At 39.2% G+C, this 25,396-nt stretch overlaps 1 protein-coding gene across 2 annotated transcripts in view; it reads left to right on the top strand.

Annotated features, from left to right (window-relative positions):
* LOC102175560 (alpha-2-macroglobulin) overlaps positions 1-25,396 on the top strand; it is a 71,092-nt gene that overhangs the window by 29,193 nt on the left and 16,503 nt on the right. For both annotated transcript variants that reach the window (XM_018048527.1, XM_005680884.3), the window contains exons 5-22: positions 94-114; positions 384-552; positions 997-1,081; positions 4,033-4,153; positions 5,047-5,161; positions 5,301-5,410; positions 7,603-7,764; positions 8,886-9,113; positions 9,561-9,624; positions 11,194-11,336; positions 12,505-12,654; positions 15,160-15,327; positions 15,778-15,889; positions 16,554-16,674; positions 19,315-19,543; positions 20,340-20,466; positions 20,812-20,933; positions 22,074-22,125. In XM_018048527.1, coding sequence (XP_017904016.1) covers positions 94-114; positions 384-552; positions 997-1,081; positions 4,033-4,153; positions 5,047-5,161; positions 5,301-5,410; positions 7,603-7,764; positions 8,886-9,113; positions 9,561-9,624; positions 11,194-11,336; positions 12,505-12,654; positions 15,160-15,327; positions 15,778-15,889; positions 16,554-16,674; positions 19,315-19,543; positions 20,340-20,466; positions 20,812-20,933; positions 22,074-22,125 — 2,299 coding nt within the window. The remainder of the gene's footprint in view (positions 1-93; positions 115-383; positions 553-996; positions 1,082-4,032; positions 4,154-5,046; positions 5,162-5,300; positions 5,411-7,602; positions 7,765-8,885; positions 9,114-9,560; positions 9,625-11,193; positions 11,337-12,504; positions 12,655-15,159; positions 15,328-15,777; positions 15,890-16,553; positions 16,675-19,314; positions 19,544-20,339; positions 20,467-20,811; positions 20,934-22,073; positions 22,126-25,396) is intronic.

Genomic DNA, 25,396 nt, shown 5'->3' with positions numbered 1-25,396 from the left:
TAAAACTATTCTGCATAAAACCACTTTGCTCATAAATCAGAATTGAGGCTATGAGAACAGTTCTAAACTGCTTACTATCCTTTTGTCTTTCAGGTTCCACTAGTATATATTGAGGTAAGCAATGTGAAACATTCCATAATTGTGATAAACTTAGGGGAAATGTTCTTATTTAAGAGATTCTTACAATATTTCAGAAATTTATCATTAAGGGAGAAGCCTTCAAAGTCATGTAACACTGGTTTGTTCCAAGTCATCTCCTCCCACCCCTCTTTGTGGATAACATCAGAATCCCTCTTTGTGGATAACATCGGAGTCCCCATTGATTTCCTGTACTGTCTAACACTCTAGTAGGCTTTTGTAAATTACGATTATTGTGTCTGTAGGACCCCAAAGGAAATCGCATCGCACAGTGGCAGAACCTCGAGGTAGAGAATGGCCTCCAGCAGTTGACCTTCCCCCTCTCATCAGAACCCTTTCAAGGGTCCTATAAGGTGGTGGTACAGAAAGAATCAGGTGGGACTGCAGAGCACCACTTCACCGTGGAGGAATTCGGTATGCCAATAAGAAAAATCACCATGGAGTTCTTTTTTTTATATTTGAACTTCTAAGGCCTAGAATTCAAGTTTTTTTGGAATCTTCCTATTTCTCATGGGTGAGATTAGACTTGGAGTGGAGCAAATTATATCTAAATCCAACAAGGACCATCAGTGATTTGTGAATAGGATGTCATATAGCCTTTTTTGTAACAAATTTAACCTTTAAAAATGTAAAACATTTGTAGTCTAGTGGGGTCTCCCATAATTCACTAGGATTACATTGATCCATCACAGTCCTTCAACCAAGATCTCCAGTTGAGAGGAAGGTGAATATACTGGAGAAGAGGGCTCCTTTACAGGGCCCTAAAATAATATTAGGGAATTATTATTGAGAATCTGGAAATGTCAATTCCCCAAAAGTTGAAAACCAATCATCAACTTCCTTTTCTCCAATCAACAGTGCTTCCTAAGTTTGAAGTACAAGTAAGAATGCCAAAGACAATCACCATCTTGGAAGAAGAGGTGAAAGTGTCCGTGTGCGGCCTGTGAGTTTATACTTTCCAAAAATCATCTTTTGGGGTGGGTGTATTATTTAAAAGAGACTCACTCTTTGGGATATCTTGCTAGCTTCTCTATGAGGAATGCTGCACAAACACCTTAAATACATGGGAACATTCCCATCTCTAGAACTTTCCTGTTGCTTTTCTATTTTCCTTCTTAATTTCTTTCCTGTCCTTACCAGAATTATTGCAACTATCAAGGGATAGGCAACTGTTTCTAGAGAAGCTATGCTAGTAGAGTTGATTCTGAAAGTAATAAAGCTACTCGTGCACACATAGGCACATAAATAAGAGAGTGTTGAAGGGTAGTGACTTTCACTTTATCAGGTTGTAAAGGAAAGTCAGTCATCAACAGATCATTTACCTGACCTTGCAGACATAGTGGAAAAATAACTTAGATTTGGAATTTATAGAGATAAGCGTGTTACAGAAACCTCATCTAACTCATCCATCTACCTAAGGCAGGTCACATACTTCTTGGCACTGCCATTGTCACTGATGAGACTGGACATGATCTCTCAGTCAGGCTTTTCCAACCTTGAGAATTAATGTTACTAGGATCTTATCCTCCCATCTCCAGTAGCCCAGCAGTATCAGTAACAGAAAGAACAAGCAATGAAGAAACAAGTCCTACCTAAAGACCACATTTGTAATATACTAGCTGTTCAGCTGGGTCCCTGCCCAGCACTCTCTCAGGGGAAGACCACAAAGCTCCTGATCCACAGAGCTAATGAACCAATACTCTTACATATACAGAGATAGAGGATTTTTTTTTTTTTTTTTTGGCTGCACTGGGCCTTCGTTGCAGGTTTCTGTAGTTGTGGCATACAGGTTTAGCTGCCCTGAGGCATGTGGGATTTTAGTTCCCTGACCAGGGATCAAACCGACGTCTCCTGCATTAGCAGGCAGATTCTATTTTTTTAATTTACTTATACTTAACTGGAGAATAATTGCTACACAATATTGTGTTGGTTTTTGCCATACATCAGCATGAATCAGCCATCAGTATACATGTGTCTCCTCCCTCTTAAATCTCCCTTCCACCTCCCACCCCATCCCACCCGTCTAGGTTGTCAGAGTACTGATTTGAGCTCTCTGAGTCGTACAGCAAATTCCCACTGGCTATCTATTTTATATATGGTAATGTAATTGTTTCCACGCCACTCTCTCAATTTGTTCCACACTCTCCTTCCCCAGCTAGGTCCACAAATCTGTTCTCTATGCCTGCATCTCCTTTGTTGCCCTGCAAATAGGTTCATCAGTACTTCCTTTCTAGATTTCATATATATGCATTAATATGTGATATTTATTTTTCTTTTCCTGACTTACTTCACTCTGTATAATAGGAAAAGGATATATATATAAAACTCAAATGTGTTCCTTTTTATGGCTGAGTAATATTCAATTGTATATATGCACCACAGATTTTTTACCCATTCATCTGTCAATGGACATCTAGGTTGCTTCCGTGTCCTGGCTATTGTAAATAGTGCTGCAGTGAACACTGGGTATACGTGTCTTTTTCAATTGTGGTTTCCTCAGGTTATATGCCTTGTAGTGGGATTGCTGGGTCACATGATAGTTTTATTCCTAGTTTTTTGAGGAATCTCCATATTGGCTGTATCAATTTGCATTTCCACCAACAGTGGAAGGGGGTTCCCTTTTCCCCACACCCTCTCCAGCTTTTATTGTTTGTAGATTTTTTGATGATGGCCATTCTGACCAAAGTGAGGTGATACCTCACTGTAGTTCTGATTTACATTTCTCTAATAATGAGCAATGTTGAGCATATTTTCATGTATTTGTTAGCCATCTGTATGTCTAGAAGGTGGATTCTTAACTACTATACCATCTGGGCAGTCCTGAGGATATTTAAATTGGGAAGAAAACACTCTCAAAACTACAGCAATTGCCAATGACATATTTATGCCACAATTCCATTTTTGTAAAAAGCTCAGTTCAGTTCAGTTCAGTTCAGTACAGTCGCTCGCTCAGTCGTGTCTGACTCTTTGTGACCCCATGGACTGCACCATGTCAGGCCTCCCTGTCCATCACCAACTCCTGGAGTTTACTCAGACTCATGTCCATTGAGTCAATGATGCCATCCAACCATTTCATCCTCTGTTGTCCCCTTCTCTTCCTGCCTTCAATCTTTCCCAGCATCAGGGTCTTTCCAAATGAGTCAACTCTTCACATCAGGTGGCCAAAGTATTGGAGTATCAGCTGCAACATCAGTCCTTCCAAAGAATATTCAGAACTGATATCCTTTAGGATGGACTGGTTGGATCTCCTTGCAGTCCAAGGGACTCTCAAGAGTCTTCTCCAACACCACAGTTTTTGTAAAAAGTAAACAAGTAAAATTCGACATAAACAGATAGCTGCCCATAGGAAAAAGATGGAGGAAGGAAAGACACCATCAAATTAATGGTTTATATTCCTGTGTAGAATTGAAAGCACTCGTTTCTTGTCTTCGTTTTGTTGGTATGGTTGTTTTCTCTTAAGATCTGGTGTAGCTTTGACAATAAGAAAAATATTTTTAAAAAGATGAAACTGAAAATTAGATATCAAGGGGAAAAAAGACATGGTAAAAGAGATGGTAGTAAATTTCAGCACGCTGCACTGTAAATTTCTAAAACAGAAGGTTTCAACAGACTTGTGGACCCAGTTGGGGAAGAAGAGGGTGGGACAAATTGAGAGAGCAGCATGGAAACAATTACATTATCATATATAAAATAGATAGCCAGTGGCAATTTGCTGGATGTATGTTAGGGAACTCAAACCAGTTAGTTTACTTGCCCTCAACATTACATGAGCCCTGCAGAAGTTAGAAGGAAATACAGAGAGTAAAAATATGCTATAGCTAGAGGGGAAATAAACAGGTCAAAAATGAGGGTGTTCAATGTCTGATTTGATCCTTGTGGATGCTTTTATGACAGATACACTTATGGGAAGCCTGTCCCAGGACGTGTGACTATGAACATGTGCAGAAAGTACAGGAACCCTTCTAATTGTCATGGTGAAGAATCCAATGCTGTCTGTGAGAAGTTCAGTGGGCAGGTATGTGGGAAGCCACTCCTAGGGGCTAACAACCTAGGCACCAGTGACAAGCAGTGAGTTATAACATGGTGATAATTTGAGCAAGAACAGACTGATCTATAAAAGAATTCTATGCTAGCTATAGTAGTTTTTATTGATAAAAATCAGTGACTTAGCCTAATAGGAATTACTTCTTGTCAGTTGTAGGCATTCTTTGTGCACCAAGGACCCAGAACCTGGTATCTAAAACCCCTTTGAGTATCTACAGGAAGGAAGAAGACAAAATATACCCATCTTAACCACCTTGGCTGGGAAGGGCTTCAGCTCTTCCCTCTTTCTATGAGCAAGAGCTTGTCACATAGCCCCACCTAGATGTCAGGGATGGAGGAAACACAGTCCCCACATGGGCAGCTACCTCCCAGACACTGCTGTAAACTAAGGGAAGCCAGATTTCAGTGAAGAGTTAGCTGCCTCCTACAGTAAGATTGTTGTTATTGTTTAGTTTCTCAGTCGAGTCTGACTCTCGCAACCCCATGGACTGTAGCCCACCAGGCTTCTCTGTCCATGGGATTTCCCTGGCAAGGATCCTGAACTGAGTTGCCATTTCCTTCTCCAGGGGATCTTCCTGACCCAGGGATCAAACTCCAATTTCAATGGTTTAAATTTCTATACCTCATTCACTCTAGAGGTTATCAGAAACTAAGGAATATACCTGTCAAGTTATAAGGCAGAGACTGTTGTGAGATATAATAATAATTAATTCCTAGAGAATATTTATTGTGTCCCTATCATGCAAAGTTCCTAAGTCTTGTTGCCTAAAAAAAAAAAAAAAAAAAAAAAAAAATCCCTCCAGACTGCTTGACCATTCATTTGTCCAGTCTTACGTTTGTGTGTTTTATTTCATCCCCTCCTAGCTGAACAGTGAGGGCTGCTTCTCTCAGCAAGTAAACACCAAGATCTTCCAGATGAAGAGACAAGAATTTGAAATGAAAATCGAAGTGGAAGCCAAGATCCAAGAAGAAGGAACAGGTGTGTTTACCTCCTGGGTATGGCAAAAGAACAACGGACACTGATTTAACTCTTTGCCAAATTATGAAAGGGTGGTGGTGGTGTAAGTTCAGGGAGAAAATCCTTCCAAATGAGAACTTATTTTTTCCTTCTTTTTCAGAGGTGGAATTAACTGGAAAGGGGGCCACTGAAATAACAACAACCATCACCAAACTCTCATTTGTCACAGTGGACTCAAACTTTAGACGAGGAATTCCTTTCACTGGGCAGGTGAAGTATTTTTCAGTTCACATGTCAAACCATAGTCTCCCCTAATACACACAAAATATTCTGCTAAAACCACATTTGGCTGGTATTATCCACTGATTAATATAATCAAAAACGTGTACATGTGTGCTCAGTCGCTTCAGTTGTGTCCAGTTCTTTGTGACCCTATGAACTGTAGCCTGCCAGGCTCCTCTCTCCATGAGGATGCTCCAGGCAAGAATACTGGAGTGGGTTGCCATGCCCTCCTCCATGGGATCTTCTCAACCCAGGGATCGAACCTGCATCTGTTATGTCTCCTGCATTGGCAGGTGGGTTCTTTACCACTAGCACCACCTGGGAAGCCCCCAATCAAGGGTATAAAACTGCATAAAATAGATTTGTTCCTCGGTAAATTTGTATATCAAATCTATAAAAAACACGCTAAAATTAGAAGGTTTTTAAAACAGCCCTGTGTGTTATCATTCAAACTCTTTCCCATGGCTTACCATGCAGTCTCAGATTTTTATATTTTTCCATATACATCTCAAAATTCATGCTGGCCAATTACATTATCTTTCCTACATTAATTTTGTATGGAAATGATGGGTAGGTGGCTTTTATTTTTATTTTGAAATGTAAGAGGTTCTACTGTTTTCTGATGGCTCAGGAAGTAAAGAATCCACCTGTAATGCAGGAGGAGATTAGGGTTAGATTTCTGAGGCAGAAAGATTCCCTAGAGGAGGAAATGACAACCCACTCCAGTATTCTTGCCTAGAGAATCCCATGGACAGAGGAGCCTGCCAGGCTACAGTCCATGGAGTTGCAAAGAGTTGGACATGACTGAGCACATGGCAATCACTGTACCTGTTGTTTCTTTCATGGATTTTGTATTTATATTACTCGTTCTTTAATAGCAAGTATACTTTAAAAACAGTACATAGAGGGGTAAAATACTGCTATTTAAGGTTTACCCTTCCAGGTGGTGCCAGTGGTAAAGAATCTGCCTGCCAATGCAGGAGATGCAAGAGACCCAGGTTCAATCCCTGGGTTGGGAAGATTCCCCTGGAGTTATGAAATATTATAAAATATTTGCTTAGGTGGCTCAGAAGATAAAGCATCTGCCTGCAATGCAAGAGAACCGGGTTCAATCTCTGGGTTGGGAATATACTCTGGAGAAGAGAATGGCAACCAACTCCAGCATTCTAGCCTAGAGAATTCCATGGACAGAGGAGCCTGGCATGCTACAATCCATGGGGTTGCAAAGAGCCAAACACGACTGAGCAACTAATACTTTCACTTTCACCAGATTCTAAAGATACAAATTTTTTCTCTCAAATCTACACACAAAAAATATCTTCTCCTGTTATTTTTCTATTATATGCAAAAGTGCTAATGGAGTTTTCAGACTCCAGAAGTCTAAGATGACAGTCATATGTACCTCCAAGTATAATCACCATGCATCTCATCTTCAATAGAAACGTTGTGTCAGCTATGGAGAGTGTAAAAGACAGCAAGATCAGGCTATAGAGGAGTGGTGGAATAAATTTTAGAATGTTTTGATTATGTCATGACAGCACACATGTTCAGAAACTTTGGTCACTTCCTAAAATGAAAGTTCACTTTTTCAGATTTCTCAGAGATATATTGTACTTTTTGAGATTTTATTCCTGCTAAATAACTATCCCAATACTCCCATTTGTTATTAAAAGAGAAAGAATTTTGGTGTTCTGGTCTTCAGATATGCAACTGACATTTCATTGGCAAACTCAGAGTTTGTTGAAATTGAAAGCGTTAGTTTTTCAGTTGTGTATGACTCTTTGTGACCCCATAGACTATAGTGCACCAGGCTTCTTTGTCCATGGAATTCTCCAGGCAAGAATACTGGAATGGGTTGCCATTTCCTTCTCCAGGGCATCTTCCTGACCCAGGAATCGAACCCATGTCTTCTTCATTAGCAGGCGGGCTGTTTACCACTGAACCACCAGGGAAGCCTAGCTACCAGGGAAATCCATTACTTACGCATTTATTTAGCAGCTCTCTCTTTTCCTGGACTGAGTGCTCAAAGACAGAAGGAACTTTGTTTTCTTCACTACTGTAGCCTCAATGCCTGAAACCACATTCAACATATTGGACACAATAAATATCTGTGCTAAAATGAATGTTTGCTGCATATTGGATATTAGCCACATAACTGATCTACAGCTTTTAATCTTCAGGTGCTCCTAGTGGATGGGAAAGGTGTCCCCATGCCAAATAAAGTCATCTTCATCACAGCAAATGAAGCCAACCACAACTCTAACGTCACCACTGATGAGCACGGCCGGGCACAGTTCTCCATCACCACCACCAACGTCAAGGGCACCTCCCTCAGTATCAAGGTAAGTCTGCAAGGAAGTTACCAGTGACATGAAGAAGTCTAAGGAAAAAAGGTTGCAACCGAAAAGTGATGGCATTTCCAAGTTGTGTTTAGTCTTAAAGAAGACAGGGAAAAAATGAGAAATTAGAAACTAATTTAAGGTCAATTTTGAAACAGTTTATTAAAAAAGGAGGCAGCACAGAGTTGTGGTTAAAGTGGGGGAGTGGTCTACACATGCAGCCTGGGAGAGGTAGGCATCAATTACTTCACTCAAAGAATTGATGCTTTCAAATTGTGGTGCTATAGAAGACTCTTGAGAGTCCCTTGGACAGCAAAGAAATCAAACCAGTCCATCCTAAAGGAAATCAACCCTGAATATTCCCTAGAAGGACTGATGCTGAAGCTGAAGCTCCAATACTTTGGCCACCTGATATGAAGAGCCGACTCATTGGAAAAGACACTGATGCTGGGAAAGATTGAAGGCAGCAGGAGAAGGGGACAACAGAGGATGAGATGGTCAGATAGCATCACTGACTAGATAGACATGAGTTTGAGCAAGCTCTGGGAGATGGTGAAGGACAGGGAGGCCTGGTGTGCTACAGTCCACGGGGTCGCAAAGAGTCAGACGCGACTGGGTGACTGAACATAAACAAACATACACTCAACTCTTGAACAAATGCTAGTTACAGAAAGTGTTCTCAGACCTCTAAGTTTGCAATATTACATTTATTCATAATATCCATTTGAAACCCATCCTAAATGAGGCATCTCCTCTCCGAAATGGAATTCTTCAGTTTCTGAGGATCAGTTAGTCTCCCCAGTGAGGTTTCATAGCTCCAGTATCTCTGTCTGAATACATAAGGTGGCTACAGAAACGCAAGGGAACTAATCAGAGTCAAGGATGCCTCTTCATATGCTCTTCAGAAGTATAAATACCAACCCAGGAAGCCTCTGCCATGTAAAGGGTCTGCAATACAGATAAACAAAATAAGGGACACTTGTCTCTCACTTTTTAGTGTGGAGCAAAAGATTTCTAGGTACACTAGTTAAGGTAGGGTACTAAACTAAACCAGTTTTGTGAGCACACTGCCATTCTCTCTGATATATAATCTATAAGCTAATACTGGTTTTCTAATTCATCAGGTCAAATACAAGGATCATAGCCCCTGTTACGGCTACCAGTGGCTGTCAGAACAACATGAAGACGCTTATCACAGTGCTAATCGTGTGTTCTCCCGAAGCAACAGCTTTGTCTACCTTGAGCCCTTGCCTCGTGAACTGCCCTGTGGCCAAACTCAGACAGTCCAGGCACATTATGTGCTGAAGGGACAGGTCCTAAAGGATCTAAAGGAGCTCGTGTTCTATTACCTGGTGAGAAGGAGGGCCACCTTCACTGTCTGTAGATAAAAGCACTGTGTGGGCATTTATGAAGCTCTTTACATTCCTTCCCTGAAGGCTCAGATGGTAATCTGTCTGCAATGTGGGAGACCCAGGTTTGATCCCTAGGTCAGGAAGATCCCCTGGAGGAGGGCATGGCAACCCACTCCAGTACTCTTGCCTGGAGAATTCCAGGGACAGAGAAGCCTGGCAGGCTACAGTCCACAGGGTCACATAGAGTCAGACACGATGAGCAACTTCCACTTTTACATATCACTTCTTTGACCTCTTATCCACGTTCCTTTTGAAAGTTTGACTTCTCTCCAATCTAATTATTGCCAGTAGGGGCTTAATAAAACAGGCATATTACATGGAGGGCAAGAACTTTGGCTAAGAGCTCTTTCAGGCAAATTAAATCCCTTTTCATTTTCTTGTTTGCAGATAATGGCAAAAGGAAGCATTGTCCGATCTGGGACTCACACACTGCCAGTGGAGCAGGGAGACAGTGAGTATTTCTATAATCCCTCATGCTTGCCCTCCTTTGTCGCATGCAGCCTTATGCTGCAAAAATACCAGGAATAGTCTCAAATAGAGAGAGACTGTTCATCCCACCCTCAAAAAAAAGTTGAAAAGGGAGACTTATTTGGCAATCTAGTGGTTAAGACTCCACACTTCCAATGTGGAGGGTTTAGGTTTGATCCTTGATCAGGGAACAAAGATCCCACATGCCTCGTGGCCAAAAAAACCAAAGCATAAAACAGAAGCAATATTGTAACAAACTCAATAAAGACATTAAAAACGGTAAGCATCCAAAAAAATATTTAAAAGAAAAAAAAGAAAAGTTGAAAGGGGAAAGCAATAATGTTTCTTTTTTAAAAAACACTTTATCAAATATTTTTCTTTTCCTTCAGGTTAATCTGTTCAGACTTAAAATGTTGAGTTGGTTCATCATCTATGCTTACTCCAAATTTTCCAAAATAAATACTCATGAACCCCCTCAAAATGACATTTCAAAATTGTTTTAGACAGTGGAAAGAAGCTAAAACTTTGCAGTGTGTTTTATATATTGGGTCTTGTGCAGAGTTATTTACATTTTCACATTATATTTCCCTTTTGAAGATATTTATGACTTATGAAGAGATAAATTGAGTTTTTCCAACATTGAATCGGACTTTCCACAGGAACATATGTGAAACAATATAATCTCTGAACTTTTCACTTATCCTAAGGGAATCTAAAAGATCCCTTACTAGAAAATTATCAGTGAACTACTCTTGTTGCTTCTTTGTAGCAACATAGAAGCGCTACAGTAGACTTAGAGAAGGTTGATTTAACTTCTAACAAATCTATGTATGCGTCAAAAAACAACTTTCAAAGGAGCTCAGTACTCCTCTTAAGAAGAAAAACTAGAATATTTGGTTCATAGAAAGTTAGAGGATATAAGGGTAAATACAATGCATTAAACTCTTACTATTATATCTCACAACTGCAAGTTCTATTTCCTTCTCCACTGTGAAGTATAGATCAAATGGAAGCCAAGCAGATGTCTCCACATCCTTAGATAACATCAGAATTTTATACAGATGAACTCAAGCTTAACTCAAGCTTAAAACTGGGGAGAAATCATTATGTGATTTTCAGAGATGAGAATATTGATAAAGTTTTTTTTAACCCAGAGTTCTTAGAGGTAGTCATCCATTTATTGCATCTACTATTTCTTATATCTGCTACATCTACTGGGCTTCCCTGGTGGCTCTGTGGTAAAGAAATTACCTGCCAAACAGGAGACTTGGGTTCGATCCCAGGGTCAGGAAGATCCCCTGGAGAAGGAAATGGTAACGCACTCTAGTATTCTTGCCTGGGAACTCCCATGGACAGAGAAGCCTGGTGGGACCAAGTTCATGGGGCCGCTGTGAGTCAGACAGGACTTAGCGACTAAATAACATTACATTACTAATAGAGTCATTAGCCAAACCAGGCTTCTAAAATGACTTTGTACTGATACAACAGAAAAGCATTATTTTAGCCTTGAACTCTAACTCATTATCCCTTCCTTATTGTCTCTGTGCTCCAGTGCAAGGCCATTTTTCCATATCAGTCCCCGTGGAGTCAGACATCACTCCTGTCGCTAGGCTGCTCATCTATGCTATTTTGCCTGATGGAGAAGTGGTAGGGGATTCTGCAAGATATGAAGCTGAACACTGTCTGACCAACAAGGTGAGTGTTTTATATGATAAAATTTTCAACATTTAAAATTATGTTACTATCACTATCAATTATTTTCTACACTTGCGCTTTGGGGTCAAAGGGGTTAAATGAATTCTCCAGAAATTTCCAGCAAGGTAATGGCAGATCACACTAAGAAGCCACATCAAGAGAAAAACAAATATCATATATTAACACATATTTTTGAAATCTAGGAAAATGATACAGATGAACTATTTGCAGGGCAAGAATAGAGACGTGGATGTAGAGAACAGATGTGTGAACAAGGAGGGGGTATTGAGGGTGGGATGAATTCGGAGATTAGGATTGATGTATACACACTAGCATGTGTAAAACAGATAGTGGGAGGCTGCTGTAAGGTACAGGGGGCTCAGCATGGTGCTCTGTGATGACCAGGATGGGTGTTGGGGGAGGAGGGTGGGAGGGAGGTCCACGAGGGAAGAGATATATGTATACATATTGCTGATTCACTTCATTGCACAACAGACTCTAACACAACATTTTAAAGGAACTATATCACAATTTTAAAAAAGAAAGAAAGAAGCCAAAGGAGCTTCTTCACAGTGGAGATCTATACTTCACAGTGGAGAAGGAAATAGAACTTGCAGTTATGAGATATAATAGTAAGAGTTTAATGCATTGTATTTACCCTCATATCCTCTAACTTTCTATGAACCAAATATTCTAGTTTTTCTTCTTAAGAGAAGTACTGAGCTCCTTTGATTTTGTGACTCCTAGCACAAAATCCCCATGCATTCTCTCTTACCCAGTTCACAGTACCTTGTTCCCTTCTTTTATGGTGAAGTGTTGGGAAATATGTAACCAAGTTTATAAGACTACAAAAGAGCCAAAAAAATACAAGAGTGTCTAGAGCCATTTGCATTCTAGCGACAGTTAATGAACACCTCATCACATATCAAAGATGGAAAGTGGAGTCTCAAATTTAATAACTTACAAAAATAGATATCATTATAATGGCTCAATTGATGAATATCAGAGTGACAAATAGGGAATCAAAGGCCTTAAGACTCACACGGTGCCCAACATCAACAAAGTCAGGGTGATTTTGCACCAAATTTGAGGAACACCCAGGAAAGGCTGGTGAATCCATGGATCAATCAGGAAATTTGTTCTTCTGACTTTGTCCCCAATTCCACAGGTGGGCTTGAACTTCAGCCCCGGACAGAGTTTCCCGGCCTCCCAGGCCCACCTTCAAGTCACCGCTTCCCCTCAGTCCCTCTGCGCCCTCAGAGCCGTGGATCAAAGTGTGCTGCTCATGAGGCCTGAAGCTGAGCTCTCAGCGGCCACGGTGAGTTCTGTGAGCCCCAGGGGCCAGGAAGGGCCCCACGGGCGACTCAGAGCAAGAAGAGTGGGGTGGGTTCTATTAAAGTTATATTTATCTAAGAGTTAATCATTTTGAGCTCTTTCATGTGCACCTTTTTTTTGGTAAGGAAGACATTACATATGAATATATAGGGTTAAATGATGCACAATCCAAAATCCCTGATATTGAAGAGCTTTATGAACCCAATAATAAGAGTTTTCAAACTAGTTTCAATATTTCAAAAAGTCTTAACAGAAGTGGTACATATACCTGCACTAAGACTGCACAGGCTAAATGAAATATCAAATTTTTATAAGAATTGTATCAGTTGTAACATTGCATTTCCCAAGATGAACAGAGTTTCTGAAGGAAGATCTACATTGTCTCTGATGAATAAAAATTAGGAAAAATTAATTGCTGTGTGACAAACGACATTAATAAATGAAACCTTTTAAAATATTGGGTTAGGGGACTTCCCTGGTGGTCCAGTGGCTAAACTCCAACCTCTCAAAGCAGGGGTCTGGGGTTTGATCCCTGGTCAGTAAACTAGATTCCCTCATGCGCAACTAAGACCCAACACAGCCAAATAAATACTAAAAAAGAAAATAATAATAATACATAGAAAAATAAATGAGATAAAATATTGGGCTAATAGGAAAAATAACAAAAGAATATGCTGAGTGTAACAACAAGAAACTACTTAATATATCCTAATAGTTTGCCCATTTCTTCAAATTTTCAATGAGGCCAATTGGAATACCTCTTACTGAAGCTTTTTTTTTACTATCAAAATTTTATAAAGGGAAAGTTATGTTTTTTCTTCCCTACAAGAGAAACATAAGTAAAGGACTTTTGGGTCCTTCCAATGGTATTTAATTAAAAATCTTAAGGTACTTCTAAAGGAATTCTTAAATGCATAGTGGAAAGAAATATGTGGGCAAATTAAATTAATGTTTTATGTTTATATAACATAAGTTCTGATGCTGGGAGGGATTGGGGGCAGGAGGAAAAGGGGACAACAGAAGATGAGATGACTGGATGCCATCACTGACTCGATGGACGTGAGTCTGAGTGACCTCCGGGAGTTGGTGATGGACAGGGAGGCCTGGCTTGCTGCAATTCATGGGGTCGCAAAGAGTCGGACACGACTGAGTGACTGAACTGAACTGAACTGAACATAAGTTCACAGTTCTCAAAATTTTTTTAAATTATAACAACCGCAGTGGATAGATAAGGCAGAAGATTCTACTAGTTTGTTAATAATAAAACAGACGCTTTCAGGTATTTAGGAGCAAACCTGGGTTAGAACAAGAGTTCCTCTCAATCTGTGATAATGTTTCAGTAATGAAATGCCTGCAGCTAGGGGGAGCCTGGTGGGCTGCTGTCTATGGGGTCGCACAGAGTCAGACACAACTGAAGCGACTTAGCAGCAGCAGCAGCAGTAGCATAAGTCATTCAGTCCACACATACTTATTTAGTGCCTACTGTGTTCTGGATGTGCCTACTGTGTGCCTAAATTCTGGGGATCTCAATAGTGAACTACTAGAAAGAAAAAAATCTATGCACTCATGGATCTTACATTTTTGTAGATGAGATAGACAATAATTACATTATACACTTTCAGGAAAAATAAAGCAGAGCAAGGAGACAGAGATGCTAAAAGGGAGCTGCCTTTGAGAAAGTGTTTCATTTCATTGTGCTACTCGCTAATCTAGTCTTGTCAAACAATTTTGTCAAGATTTTTATATTTGTTTTATTCTTCTGTTGAAGTGAATTTGCAAGTATCATTTTCAGTATTCTACAGTCAAAGTTTATGTTTTTTATAAAGATATGGAGCATTTTGTTCTCATCATTAATAGTAAGAAAATACCATCCTGACCTATATAGAGGATACAGGCTTATCCATGTGCCTGTTTAGAACATGTGTCCATTTACTTTGTTATACACTGAGTCTGTTGCTAACCACCAGGTAGAGAAAAAACCATTACTTAATTCTCTCATCCCAAAGTGTTACACAATCTCTCAAGTAGAGCAAACTTCAATTTCTCTTAATTAAATTTTATTTCATTCCAACATAGAGTCTAGGGTTTGTCTCTGAATTATATAACAAAGGATTATGATCTTTGGGTACTTAGATAGGAATGTTTTGGGGTTTTTTCCCCCCTAACACTGTTCAACATCTTCAAAATCACCTTCTCTATAAATTGTCTAATTAACAGAGTCACTCAAAGAAAGTCTGGCATTGATTAGTCTTTTCATTTCTCCTTGAACTTAAGAAAAATAAGCCACAAATAATTTTGGCCTTTTTTTAAAAACTGTTTAATCCTTTTGTGGGGGCATGGTCCCCCCCTACACTGCGCAGCATGTGGGATCTTAGCTCCCCAACCAGGGATCAAACTTGAGCCCCCTGCCTTGGAAGCGTGGACTCTTAACCACTGGACCTCCACAGAAGTCCTTAATTTTGTCCTTTTTTCCGTTGCATTTGTATAGGTTTATAACCTGCTACCAGTCAAGGACCTCAGCAGTTTCCCCTCAAGTGTAAATCAACAGGAGGAAGACAATGAAGACTGCATCAGTCATGACAATGTCTATATCAATGGAATCATGTATTTTCCAGTATCAAATACAAATGAAAAAGATATGTATAGCTTCCTACAGGTAAGTCCCTTATACTGCTGATGGCCACTTCTTAAGGTTCACAAAATATTATCCATAGAAAGAATATTCATTTTAATGCTTCCGTACCATTGCTGAGGGCAATGGAACATAGAGAGGTCAAGTAACTTCTCCAGCATCTACTAATAGTAGCAGATCTGCAAAAGCCACATAACTAGGACTGGAACTTCTGGGACTATTAAGCGAATTTTGTTTTGGCTTTTTACTGAAATTTATTGCCTTATGATATTTGTAAATATCATATATGTAAAATAATTACCTTTGAAAAAGGTTTAAAGCCAGAATAAAATTATCTCTTTATCAATTTCCTTTCTACTCATATGAACATTAAAAGTTTAATATTAACCTAGCTGGATTATTTGTTCAATTCTATGAAAAGAAGAATGGGTATAAAATTCTGAGGTACTGATTCGGTTATGATTTCCTTCACAGGATATGGGCTTGAAGGCATTTACCAACTCAAAGATTCATAAACCCAAGATATGTCCACAGCCTGAACAATATAGAATGCAGTCTCAAAGACAGCCACTATTAGCTTCTCCAGGTAAAAAATTAATTAATTGCCTAATATATTGAACCAAATAAAATAATTCTTTAAAAAAAGATAAAATGTGATGAAATTAACCAAAAAGAACTTGTGATTCAAGACATGGAGAGCAGACTTGGGTTGCCAAGAGGGAAGGAAGGGTTGGAGAGGGGTGAACTGGGAGTTTAGAGTTAGTAGATGCGAACTATTATATATAGGATGGATAAAAATTGGGGAATGAAGAGCTTTTTAAAGTCTTTATCCTCTCACTTCCATAAACTATTTCTCAAAGCCCCTGTCATAATGTCTGAGTATGGTTTTTCTTTGTTCGTGCAGGCCGAATCCAGATCTCAAGTCATAACCCTTTCCACTTAGAACAATATGGAGTAGCTGCAGAGCCTCCTTTCTGCCTCTAGGTCTCCACTCATAAACTATCCAAGACTCTTTCTGCTTCTGCGTCTCACTGTTCTCTGACTGGGGCTCGCTTCCCCCAGCTCACATATAGCTTACTGTAATACTTCAGAATTCACCTAAAAATATCACCTCCTCCAAGAAGCTTTCCCTTAACCCAAATGTCCTTTCCCAGTTCCTATCTTTTTCATCACCCTATTTCTTTTGTTGCACTTATTACAATCTCTCATAAGCTTTATCTTTATAGTTATTGTTACTGTTTCCTCCACAGCCTTAGCTGAAATGAGAAGAAATGGTGGTTTTATACATTTTGACGATACTTCAGAGCCTCCCACAGAGACTGTGCGAAAGTACTTCCCTGAGACATGGATCTGGGATTTGGTGGTTGTAAGGTAAGCAACTTCTTTCAAATTACTTATTTTATATTTATTTTATTTTCACTTTTCATTTATTTTATTATTTATTATTGACTCTGCTTGGTCTTCCTTGCTGTGCACAGGCAATTTCTCTGTAGCATGCAATGTTGTCTGATAGCATTTACCCACTAGAATGTCTTTCAAAATTGGAGTCAGTCTTCTCAAACTCTGCCATGGCTTTGGCAACTAAGTTTATGTAATATTCTAACACTTTTGTTGTCATTTCAACAGTTTACAGTATCTTCCACAGGAGCAGTCTCCATCTCAGGAAACCACTTTCTTTGCTCATCCATAAAAAGCAACTCCTTATCCATTAAAGTTTTAACATGAGATTGCAGCAATTTGGTCATATCTTCAGGCTGCACTTCTAATTCTGGTTCTCTTGCTATTTACACCACATCTGCAGTTACTTCCTCCACTGAAGTCTTAACCCCTCAAAGTCATCCATGAGAGTTGGAATCCACTTTTTTTCACTCTCTTGTTAGTGTTAATAGTCTGACCTTTTCCTATGAATCATGAATGTTCTCAATGGCACCTAGAATGGTGAATCCTTTCCAAGAGGTTTTCAATTGACTTTGCCCAGATCCTTAGAGGACTCAACCTTTTATGGCAGCTAAAGCCTTACAACATATATTCCTTAAAGAATGAGACTTGGAAGTCAAAACTACTTCTTGATCCATGGACTTCAGTGATTATTGTGTTAGCCGGCATGATGACAACATTAATCTCATTGAGCATCTCCATCAGAGCTCTTGGGAGACCAGGTACATTGTCAGTGAGCAGTAGTATTTTGAAAGGGATCTTTTCTTTCTAAGCAGTGGGTATCAACAGTGGGCTTAAAATATTCAGTAAACCATGTTGTAAACAGATGTTCTATCATACAGGCTCTGTTGTTCCATTTATAGAGCACAGGCAGAGTAGATTTAGCATAATTCTGAAGGGCCCCGAGATTTCCAGAATGATAAATGAGCACTGGTTTCAACTTCAAGTCACCAGCTGCATTAGCCCCTAACTAGGGAGTCTGCCCGTCCTTTGAAGATTTGAAGTCAGACACTGACTTTTCCTCTCCAACTATGAAAGTCCAAGTTGGCATGTTCTTACAATATAAGACTGTCTCATCTACATTTAAAAATCTGTCATTTAGTGTGGTCACCTTCACTAATTATCTTCTGGGTAACTTGCAGCAGCTTCTATATCAGCACTTGCTACATCACCTTGAGCTTTTATGTTATGGAGTTGACTTCTTTCCTTAAGCCTCATGAACCATTCTCTGCCAGCTTCAAACTCTTCTGCAGCTCCCTTACCTCTCTCACCCCACAAAGAATTGAAGAGAGTTGAACCAAAGACAGTTGGGGCCTTGCTCTGGATCAGGATTTGGTTTCAGGAAATGTTGTGGCTGGTTTGGTCTTCTGTCTAAATCACTCAAATTTTCTCTATGTCAAGCAGTAAGGCTGATTTTCTATCTTATCATCTAAGTGTTTACCCAAGTAGTACTGTTAAATTCCTTTAAGAACTTTCCCGAGCATTCATAACTTGGCTAACTGGTGCAAGAGGCCTAGCTTCCAACTTGAATTCCCTAGAAAGCTTAATCATTTCTAGCTTTTTAAAAAATTGCGTTTATTTATTTTTGGCTGTACTGGGTCTTTGTTGCTGCATGCAGGTTTTCTCTAGTTGCAGTGAGTGGAGGCTACTCTTTGTTGTGGTGTGTGGGCTTCTTATCGCAGTGACTACTCTTGTGGAACATGGGCTCTAGAAGGTAGGCTCAAGTAGTTGCACACTGGCTTAGTTGCCCTGAGGCATGTGGGATCTTCCCAGACCAGGATCAAACTCATGTCCCCTACATTGGCAGGTGAATTCTTAACCACTGGAACACCGAGGAAACCCTATTTCTAGCTTTTGGTTTATTAAAGTGAGAGGTGTGCAATCCTTCCTTTCATTGAACACTTACAAGCCATCCTAGGATTATTAATTGGCCTAATTTCAGTATTGTTATGTCTCAGGGAATAGGGAAGCCTGAGAAGAGGAAGACAGTTGGGGGAATGGCTGGTCAGTGGAGCAGTCAGACACACACAGCACTTATCTATTAAGTTTGCTGTCTTATATGGGTGCAGTTCATGGTACCCCAAAACAAGTAAAATAGTAACACCAAAAATTAATGATCACATATTACCACAACAAATAAAATAATAATGTAAAAGTTTGAAATATTGAAAGAATTACTTCAGAGACCTGAAGTGAGCAAATGCTGGTAGAAAAATGATACCAATAAACTTGTTTGACACAGGATAGCCACAATTTGTTTAAAAACACAGAACTGTAAAGCACAATAAAACGAGGTATGCCTGTATTGGGGCTTCCCTGGTGGCTCAGTGTAAAGAATCTGCCTGCCAATGTAGGAGACACGGGTTCAGTCACTGAGTCAGGAAGATCCCCTGAGGAAGGGAATGGCAACCCACGGCAGTGTTTTTGCCTGGAGAATCCCATGGACAGAGGAGCCTGGTGGGCTATAGTCCATAGAGTCTCAAAGAGTTGGACACAACCTAGCAACTAAACACAACAACAAGGCCTGTATTTTAACTGCCTGCTTTTTATTTTTCACATGGCCATCCTCCCCAGCTCTTCAGGTGTGCATGAAGTAGAAGTAACAGTCCCTGATACCATCACTGAGTGGAAGGCAGGGGCCCTCTGCCTGTCCAGAGACACTGGACTTGGTCTCTCTCCGACCGCCTCTCTCCGAGTCTTCCAGCCCTTCTTTGTGGAGCTTACGATGCCCTACTCTGTGATCCGTGGAGAGGCCTTCACACTCAAGGCCACAGTGTTAAACTACCTTCCCAAATGCATCCGGGTAATGACCTCTCTATCTTAAATTGAACACAGGGTAACCATCCAATAAATTAAGAACTGCATTCCTGGGAATACTGACAAACTTCCTATTTATAAGATGGGCTCACCAGGAGAGAATACTGTCAGAAATATTCAGGTATTATATGACCGCAGTTTCTGATATCTCCAAATACCAAATGACAATGTGAAACAAGGTTCTGACCTTATCATAATCCTCATGTCTTCTGTTCTCCAAGATTTCAACCTATGCATTCATATATATTAATATTTAACTTTTCATATATGATTAATTATATTAAACTTAATTTTTACATCTCACCATAACTGTTTGTAAATCTTATATACTCTGCTGGGAGACCTGAAGGTGCGGTGGAGATCCTAAGCCAAGAGAGTGGGAAGGAGGTTCAGGAGGAAGGGGATATGTGTACAGTTAAGGCTCATTCACACTGTTGTATGGCAGAAACTAACTCAACACTGTAAAGCAATTATCCTCCAATTAAAAATAAATTTAAAAAAAATCCTAAGCCAAAGGAATAGAGCTTCCACAGGCAACAAACCTACTATCATGACTTTTCTTCAACTCTGCTCCTACCACGTGAAAGAGCAGATTACTCCCAAATACTAAGATTTAGATGTCAGATCCACCCATAAGATGCTCAGTCTTCATTTATATTATCTTCAGTGTTAGGCAACCTGAAATCTACTTAATCCCCCAATGTGCTTTATTTTAAGCTATTCCCTCTTTGGTTCCCTTTTCCTCTGGTCCATTTGTCTCTTTGTCTCACCCATGGTTTCAGGTCAGTGTGCACCTAGAAGCCTCTCCTGCATTCCTAGCTGTTCCAGAAAAGAAGGAACAAGAGACTCCCTGCATCTGTGGGAATGGCCGGCAGACCGTGTCCTGGGCAGTAACCCCAAAGTCCTTAGGTGAGAGACAGCATTTTATAGGCAATTCTGTACCTAAAGATTGTATATATCTATGGGATCCTTATATCCAGGCAAAGAATGTGCCCCCCTCCACCAGATGGTAGAATATTTTTCTCTCTTTCATTCTAGGATGTCTAGAAGGATACCCTCTTTCCCTCACCTCCATCTCTACCTTGGATTCTCAGTATCATTAGCCTCTAGTCTATGCTACTTCCATTTCTGCTCCTATATTTTTATAAACCAAAATAAAAAGTCACAGAGCATTAAACATGTATAAACCTTGGGGTTTGGAGTCACTGAAGAAGACAGAGATGGCGTTCATCTCTACTGGTCCCCATTTTCTAGGGAATGTGAATTTCACAGTAAGAGCAGAAGCAGGGAAGTCTCAAGAGCTGTGTGGGAGTGAGGTGCCTATGGTCCCTGAGCATGGAAGGAAAGACACAATCATCAAGTCACTGTTGGTTGAGGTAAGTAAGCCTGCTGTTTTGTTTTGTTTTTTTCTTTTTTTTTTTTTTTTTTGATGGGTCACAATGAGTTAAGAAAAACAGTGGTTAATCCAGTTGGAGTTCCTGCTTTTGGGTAAGAAGAACTAAATAATATATGATCATGTGATATTTCACAATATGATTCTCTCTCTCTCTGTCTCTCTCTCTCATCTCTACCTCTCTTGATTTAACTTTATAATTCCCCTCCATTTCCCATCTATCAATTTGTCTCCTTCATATATTGCTTCAGTTCAGTTCAGTTCAGTCGCTCAGTCGTGTCCAACTCTTTGAGACGCCATGAATTGCAGCACGCCAGGCCTCCCTGTCCATCACCAACTCCCAGAGTCCACCCAAACTCATGTCCATCGAGTCAGGGAAACCATCCAGCCATCTCATCCTCTGTCTCCCCCTTCTCCTCCTGCCCCCAATCCTTCCCAGCATCAGAGTCTTTTCCAATAAATCAACCTTTTGCATGAGGTGGCCAAAGTATTGGAGTTTCAGCTTTAGCATCAGTCCTTCCAAAGAACACCCAGGACTGATCTCCTTTAGAATGGACTGGTTGGATCTCCTTGCAGTCCAAGGGACTCTCAAGAGTCTTCTCCAACACCACAGTTCAAAAGCATCAATTCTTCAGCGCTCAGTCTTCTTCACAGTCCAACTTTCACATCCATACATGACCACTGGAAAAACCATAGCCTTAACTAGACAGACCTTTGTTGGTAAAGTAATGTCTCTGCTTTTGAATATGCTATCTAGGTTGGGCATAACTTTCCTTCCAAGGAGCAAGCGTCTTTTAATTTTATGGCTGCAATCACCATCTGCAGTGATTTTTGGAGCCCCCCCAAAATAAAGTCCAACACTACTTCCACTGTTTCCCCATCTGTTTACCATGAAGTGATGAGACCAGATGCCATGATCTTTGTTTTCTGAATGTTGAGCTTTAAGTCAACTTTTTCACTCTCCTCTTTCACTTTCATCAAGAAGCTTTTGCTTACACTTAATCAATTTATTTATATAATGAGTTTGAAAATCAGTTCCAATACTTTTCTTCATCAAGAAACCTGTAGTTCCCCTATGTCCTGAAAGTCTCTCATTTCTAACTTTTTTTCTTTCCACCTAAAGCCTGAAGGACTAGAGAAGGAAGAAATATTCAACTTCCTGCTTTGTCCATCAGGTAAGACTCAGCCATCATAATTAAAATGACATTGACTAGAGTATAATATTTGAAGTTCAAAGTATTTTATATATACCCTTCCTACACTTTCCCTATGAGGTAAGACCCGAAGAACCATCAACCCATTTGGTACGTGAGGAAACTGCTTCTTAAAGAGGCCAAGTAATTTGATCAGGGGACTATCCTTATCCCATGAATTCTGAGTCTTTATTTCTTAAGCACCTGTACAACTATCAAAATGACCTTCTGACTGGTGTATGATGTGGTTATAGGTTTTAATAGAAAGTGGGTAGATTCAAAGTGAATATTGCCAAAGAGGATATTTTCTTGGATATTTAGTAATACAACATGGGAGGCATATATATAATACAATTATAATATACAATACAATACAAGTAGCTGAATTGCTGAATTCAAGCCACTGCAACACCGAGTTTTGCATAGCTAACTACATTAGAGAATGAGGCTATGGTACTTCCTGAGAAAAGGTTTCCATAGCCTGTACCATTTGTCCTGTCAATATTTGTTTGGTGTCGATTCTAACATCTTATCAGTCATTCCAAGGAGGAACTAAAGAACCTTATAGTAAAAGATATAGCTTTATCTTTGTGGAGAATTTCCTAGTCTAAATAAAAACATTTATAGAAACTTAGTACACTAAGAAATTTATCAATGCAATGTGTTCTTATCTCAAATTAATGTCTAATCAACATCATTTCTTGCCTTTCTCTTCATACTCACTTCTCTTTATTATATTTTTTGTCATGTCAAGACTTAACATATTAATATATGAAATGTATTCTTAAAAACATAATTGCCTTATTATTTAGCCTTGTTTCTACATTTAAGTGAACTTACTGCTTGCTACCAAATCCATCATAGATTTTCCTCCATTTCTGAGTTTTTCATTTTGATTTCTCTCTCATGTGTCTAGGCCTAATCATCAGAGTTTTATTTAAATTAATTTTAATTACCCACATAATGCAAAAAATACTTTCTCCTTAAAAAAAAAATCAAAACCTCATATTAAAGGCTATTGTCACCACCTTGAAATCTTTTCCAATACTTTAATGATTATCAATGTACATTTTTAAATAATACATTAATAAATTTGTTTCTGTATGTGTGATTTACATAAATGAATACGTTTAATCATATAACTTGCTTTCTTTTTCACTCAAGGACTTTTATCTTAGAAATCTCTCCATGTTAAATTATAGATTTAGATAATTCCTTTTAATTTCAAACTATCACAGTTCTGCTTGGTTTTATAGCATTTCCCAAATTGGTTTTTCTAACTATTTGCTGGACTAGATAGATAGATGCCTCCTTGTGTATATATGCAAGTATATCTAAGGTAGATACCAAAACATGAAATTCCTAATTAAGAGCCAGTAATGTGTATTCTTAGTCTTAATAGAACTAAACAAAGTCTATTACCTAAATATGCTTCTATTTCCACCAGTTTATATTTCCCTGCATTATCACCAGCATTTGTTCCCATCAAAGTTTTTAAATTTTGACCAAAAATGTGGATTAAAAAAAAGCATTGTTGCTTTAATTTACATTTCTCTAGCTGAAAATTAGGATGACTTTATTTTTGCACACTTATGAATTGCTTTCATATCCTTGACCATTTTCAATATGTTGGAGTAGTTTGGATTTTTTTGGATTCAGTTGTATACATTGATTCTTTATCTACTGAGTAATTTGTAAATATTTCCTTTCATTTGGTAATTTGTCTTTTTGCTTTGCTTATGTCACGTTTTCTTACAAAATGTTTTTTGAATGTAAGAGAACTTTTTGATATACAAGTAATATATAATTAATATAACTGTATATTTAGCACACAATTATATATTTAACTACAGGATTAAATTTAACCACATGACTATGTAATTAATATAACTGATAGTACATACATAATTGATGTATCCTACTTAATGAGTTTGGAGGAAGTATACACTTGTGAAACTGTCACCACAATCTATACCATAAACTTATCCATCACTTTCAACAGTTTCCTCTCACTCTCTAATTATTATGTTTTTGTAATATACAATATATCCTATTAGCAAATGTTTGGATTTCACTTTCATGCATTGGAGGAGGAAATGGCAACCCACTCCAGTATTCTTGCCTGGAGAATCCCAGGGATTGGGGAGCCTGGTGGGCTGCCATCTTTGCGGTTGCACAGAGTCGAACATAACTGAAGCAACTTAGCAGCAGCAACAAGAGGTACACAATACAGTATTATTAACTCTAGGCACTACGCTTTACAATAGACCTCTTGAATTTATTCATCTTGTATAACTGATACTTTGTGCCCTTTGACAAAGTTTTCATTATTAATCTATAAAGATGGAATTCAGTATGATGATAAATGCTACAATTTTTTCTTTTCTTCTTCATGTTATTCACCAATATTAAAAGGCCAGCAAGTGTATGCTTATCAGCAACTATTAATTTCTTTTCAGTGAGTCAAATACTGTTCATCTTTACCCCCTGCCCCATGTCTAGGGTTTCCATAAAAATACTGTGTTCATTTTTGGTGAAATTTAATGGAAGTAAAGACTGAGCATTAAGGTAGAATTCAGGAACTTTTGAGTGACAGCTGAAACCACCACCAAGATATTGACCATAGTCTGGTCTTAATGAAACACTTGAGTTGTGTTCAACTCTTTGCAACCCTATGGACTACACAGTCCATGGAATTCTCCAGGCCAGAATACTGGGGTGGGTAGCCTTTCCCTTCTCCAGGGTATCTTCCCAACCCAGGGATTGAACCCAGGTCTCCTGAATTGCAGGCAGATTCTTGACCAGCTGAGCCACAAGGGAAGCCCAAGAATACCGGAGTGGGTACCTTATTCCTTCTCCAGCGGATCTTCCCGACCCAGGAATCCAACCAGGGTCTCATGCATTGTAGGCGGATTCTTTACCAACTGAGCTATCAGGAAAGTCCCAAAAAACTAGATTTTGGGCTTCCCTTGTGGGGAATTACAGAGAATCACGATATAACAGGCTCTTGTCAATGTGTAGCCTTCTTTTGGCAACAATTCCACACACGAGGAGGCTGGGAAAGGAAAGATTCTAGAAATCTCAGAGTCCCATTCATATATGTGGAAGATATTTTAAAAACTGGAATATTAAAAGAGGGACAACTTTTCAGAAGAAGTTTAGGTTCAAGGCATAGTTCTGGCTTCTGGGTCTTGGAGCTCTTTAGGAAGATATACAGTAGAAGTCATTTTCATCATGGTTGATTTGTTTCTTT

The sequence above is a fragment of the Capra hircus genome, chromosome 5, assembly GCF_001704415.2.
Source record: "Capra hircus breed San Clemente chromosome 5, ASM170441v1, whole genome shotgun sequence".
Classification (NCBI taxonomy): Eukaryota; Metazoa; Chordata; class Mammalia; order Artiodactyla; family Bovidae; genus Capra; species Capra hircus.
Note: the sequence above shows the minus strand (reverse complement) of the source record. Positions and strands in the feature narration are given on the sequence as shown.